Consider the following 4880-nt stretch of genomic DNA (forward strand, 5'->3'; position numbering starts at 1 on the left):
AGTCATATGCCGGAAGAAGAAGAATTCTCAAATATTTTAGAGAAATAGAAACCTTGAAACCGGTGTATTGAAGAAAAAATTGATAGTTGAAATGAAAGAAATATTTATTACGATTAAACTTTGACATTAAAATATCTATATCTAAACGCTTTTATTTCATTCAACGCTTTTATATTTCGGCAAGTGACGCTCCGCAAACTCTCGAACAATACACAATTTCACTTTTGCCGTTTATCATTTTTTATTGATTTTAATTTAATATTAATAATCTATTCTAGGTATAGTATAATTTAATAGTATAATCTAATATAAATAATAATTATTTTGACAGATCTTATTTAAATCACATACTTTGCAAGAAACTGAAGTGTTATATATGATGATATATTCATTTTCAATAGTTTTTTTATGCTCATGTAAATATTACAAAAGGATAGACTATATTATATATATGTAAAAAATTAATAATATTTAATAATAATATTTAATAATAATATTTAATTAATTCAAAAAATGTAATGCAAAGGCATAATAGTTATTGTTGTAAATCATTTTAATAGCATTACGATAAAGGAAATTTTACACACAATTTAAGTCTATGAACACATCTACTAAAAGATGCTATGTATTTGTTTGATTAAAATTAATTTTTAAGATGACATATTAATTACATTAGTGCGACCTAAAAGTTCTGCGACAGTATTGACAAGTTTGAAAGAGATATTTTTCATCAATATACGGCTTTTGATTCCGGCGTTCTTTAGTGCCAAGTGATAAAGATCGGCATAAAACTGTCAGAAAAACGTATTTATTATAGTATATTATTCATTATGCATTTTGTTTATTCTTTAAGATATATTTGCGTTTCTTATTTCTTATTTTCTTTATTATAAAGAAATATTTGATAAACCGTCAAAGACACGAAAAAATTTTAAATAAAAATTTTACACTTTTAAGAGTGCATACGCACTTATTGTATACGCACATTTATATATTAAAATTGTTAAAATAAATTTATTGTTTTATTGTTAATAAAAAATTTTTATTATCTTGTATTACCTTCGAGTTCTCACCATCTAATGGTACACTAGAAAATTCTGTGCTTACTTCGGTGCAGGATACTGTCATTGTTTTCAAAGGAGTTACTAAAAGAATTAAATTTGTTCGCTGTAAAAGAAAATAAGACATTAAAAAATTTTATTTTAATTTATATTATTTGACGCAATAAAAATTAACTTTTTATAAATTAACACTCACACATCCGTAAATAATTTTTGATTTTAGTTTTATTAGAAAGTAAAAAATAAATGAAAAATAAAATTAAAGTAATTATATTAATTTTAAACGATATTACGAATAGCTCTTCGTACATTTTGTATTGTTTTACATTTTTTATAAAGGCAAAATAATTAATGTCCGACCTCTTTTGCAACACATCCATGAAGTTCCTTAAATTGTATTACAATTTCTCTGGAATGTCGACTAGCATTCCAGCGCGACCAGGAGAATGTATATGCTGTGCAAAGTAGAGCCATGCATTTTCGTAGATGCTTCTCAGTTATTGGATGTTTTATCGGAAGAGCTTTCACATAACTAAAGGCATCTCGCTCTGGAAACAAATCGCATCCAGCATCGCGCATTTTCTGTTAGAAAACAAAAGATTAGTTTATTTCATACAAAAGAAGTTATTTAAGTATCTCTTAATCCTATACATTAAAAGTAGTGATAATATCAAAATTTTTTTATTTTAATTTTCGTATTATTATAAATGCAAATTATTTATAAAAAAGTCGACAATTTTTACCTCAATCAAGATATGTAGTTTCATGTATTTTCCAATAATCTCTTTAAGTGCTGTTGACATGCCACCAGCTAGCGAATTTAAGCAGACCAAATCCTCCTATAAAAATAAAAGACTATCAAATATAACATAATTAAAATAACAATAATAATCAATATTAAATAAAAATAGACCAAAAAATATTTAACATAAATGAATGAGAAAATCACATTCGGTAAAGTTAGTTTTAGTACCTAATAATATATTGTGTAAATTTTTATAATGTCCAGTTTAAATAAACTGTGCGCTGATTATTTGTCAGTCTTCAAATCCCGGCTGAAATGATTTCGTAATAAATTATTCACAGTACTTTAAAGATACTTATCAGCATTTAATAATATTAAATTGCTTGTCAATTTTATTTGTAATATTATGTAATCTCCAGCTTCAGTTTAAGATTATGTTCCAAGACTGACAATGAGTAATCGACACATAGTTTGAATTAGGAGTTGTAAAAATACAACGTATTATTAAATACTAAAATTCGCCTTTCAACGACTGAATAGGATTTTTTTTTCATTTGAGAATAATAATAATGTTTTATATAAATCTTATAAAATAAATTTTAAAAAGTGATATTACACTTTATGAAATATTTGTTAAAGTTATGAAAAGTCATTAATATTTTGTATTGTTTTACATGGAACATTCATTTAACTTTCCGTTTTTATATGCCCCATTTGTGTAAAATTTGTATCTTATGTATTTGTATTTCATGTATTTAACTAATCTAGTTGTAAATAATTTTGTAAAATAAATAATTTTGTTAGAAGTTCTAAGAATAGAATACCCTGACTATAAATTCTGCTTGAACGATGGCAGCGGATACATTGAGCACAATACCACCGCGTACGTTTCTGCTAATTTCAGGTTTAAGTTCCCAACTTTGGAAAGGGATGTTGATAAATTTAAAGGTGGCAAGACCGTGGATGCCTAATCTACCAGTCCTAAACGTAATAGTTTGCTTCTCCTCGTTGTATTTTATATCATGCACATCCTGTGTAGACCATATTTTCTTTTTAGGTATCCAATGTGCCACTAATGGTGGTTCAAACCAAATAATAGAGCTGGGAAGTCTGTAAAAATGTAATTGATGGAACGTGATTCAGTATAAATGTATTAAACAATTGGAAATGAGAAATTTTTTTGTATATAATAGCGGCATAAAATTTAAAACTTTTATTTATTTAAAAAGACATGTACAGTATTCTATTATTAATTATATATATAATTATATATAATAATAATAATAATAATAATAATATTACATATTATTATTATATATAATTATTCTGTTCTTATAATTATAATTCGTCATTCTGCATTACATTTTGATTATGCGTTACATCGTCGTTAGAATTATTGATTTTTTAATTATTTATCCATAATAAAATAATTCATTGAAATGTTATCATTTCGAAATTGTTAAGATTAAAAAGTTGTCGATTCGAAACTTGAGCTAAAATTTCAATATTTTTTTAGAGTAATAAAAAATGTACATAATGGGAATGTAATGAGAGCTTGATACATTTTTTCAATATTTTTCTGTATACATATGTGTGATATACAAATCTTATATTTTAAAGATTTTTTTCGAATCATCTTTTTAAAGATCGAATCATCATTTTTTTCAATCTTATTTTTTTTTATTTCCAACTCGAAAATTAATCGAAATTGTAATAAATAATCCAATTTGTAATAAAAAATTTATCGATATCAACAGAAATTTTGAAAATGTTTAATATATTTTCGAAAAACTATTTTGAAGTTGATATACTAATAATTTTTTAAATTATATTTTACTATTGTTGTATTCAATTTTTATTTATAATTAATTTATCAAAAAAATATACTTTAAAGTTATTAGAGCCAATGCCTCCATTGCAGCCTCTAAAGCTTTCATTTCTGCTTCGATTATTTCTGGTGTTCTTTCAGAATCTGGTGCCGGAGGCGGCGCTTTATATGGCTTGTAAAATGGTACAGATTTCAATTCTTTAGGAATTTGCACTGCAAACAAAATAATGTTAACATTTAATGATAACATTAACAACACAATTATGTGACAAATTACTATATCAAAATAATTATTGCTTACATGTGGTAAGCATAATATCTCTTCTCATATCTTTTGGTTGCGGTGGCTGATAAACTAAATCGATGTGTAAAACGCCACCAAGTATTTTGTATTTTCGTAAATTTATCTCTGTCTTTTCGCAGCGTGTGAATAACAATTTTCTAATTTCCTTTCGAGATTCTTCTAAAAACAAGAAAAATAAACATTTACTAGAATAACTTCATTATTACATTAATTTTAAGATGGAATAGGATTCAATAAAATTAAATAAATTAATATAAAGAAGAATTAATTCCTGTAAAGTTGAACATCTAGAGATTTCAATTTTTTTAATTAGAAAAGGCATTTAAATAAAATTTTTAGCTTTTTTTCTTTTATCTTTTTTTTATCTTGTTTTTATTACATTTATATTAACAATATATTACTATGGTATACTAAATACAGTGTAGAAGTTTTTTAATATATTTAAATATTATCTTTTTAACATATGCTGAAATATAATAATATAAATTATTTTTAATAAAGGATTCAAAATTTTAATGAATGTATATCGGATAGGTACCTTCTCTCTGTAGAATAATTTCATCTGGTGTTGGCAGATAAGGTAATTGTTCCGATTCTTGTTCTTGCTCTGAACGTTTCGCTCCTTGCATTCGTTCCAGCTTTTTTTCTTTCCTTTCAGGCTTTGTAGGTACCAGAACTGGTAGGTTTTCCATTTTCTCAAGTATAGCTTTTTTTTCTTCTAATCGAAGGCGACGGCCTTCAACCTGCTCTTCACGTATCTTCAATTTCGAATTATACTCATTTTGACAATAGGTTAAAAAATCTGAAGCATATATAAAAACAAAAAATTTAATAAACTCGTATTCCTTCACAAAAATAAAAATATTTATAATATAATTCTTTATGAGTTTTACTGCACATATAAAACTTTCATACGATACTTTTCAATTTTCATATATATAT

The 4880-nt window shown here is 25.0% G+C and overlaps 1 protein-coding gene across 1 annotated transcript in view; it reads right to left on the reverse strand.

Annotated features, from left to right (window-relative positions):
* Positions 1-650: 650 nt before the first annotated feature.
* The window catches only part of LOC105623477 (protein CASC1-like), a 7582-nt gene continuing 3352 nt past the window's right edge, over positions 651-4880 (reverse strand). The window contains exons 7-14 of the mRNA XM_012204872.1: positions 4477-4740; positions 3936-4097; positions 3694-3847; positions 2631-2916; positions 1805-1900; positions 1422-1643; positions 1060-1167; positions 651-791 (exon numbers count right to left, since the gene is read on the reverse strand). Of these exons, the coding sequence (XP_012060262.1) occupies positions 651-791; positions 1060-1167; positions 1422-1643; positions 1805-1900; positions 2631-2916; positions 3694-3847; positions 3936-4097; positions 4477-4740 (1433 nt within the window). The remainder of the gene's footprint in view (positions 792-1059; positions 1168-1421; positions 1644-1804; positions 1901-2630; positions 2917-3693; positions 3848-3935; positions 4098-4476; positions 4741-4880) is intronic.

The sequence above is a fragment of the Atta cephalotes genome, assembly GCF_000143395.1.
Source record: "Atta cephalotes unplaced genomic scaffold scaffold00058, whole genome shotgun sequence".
In the NCBI taxonomy this organism is placed as follows: Eukaryota; Metazoa; Arthropoda; class Insecta; order Hymenoptera; family Formicidae; genus Atta; species Atta cephalotes.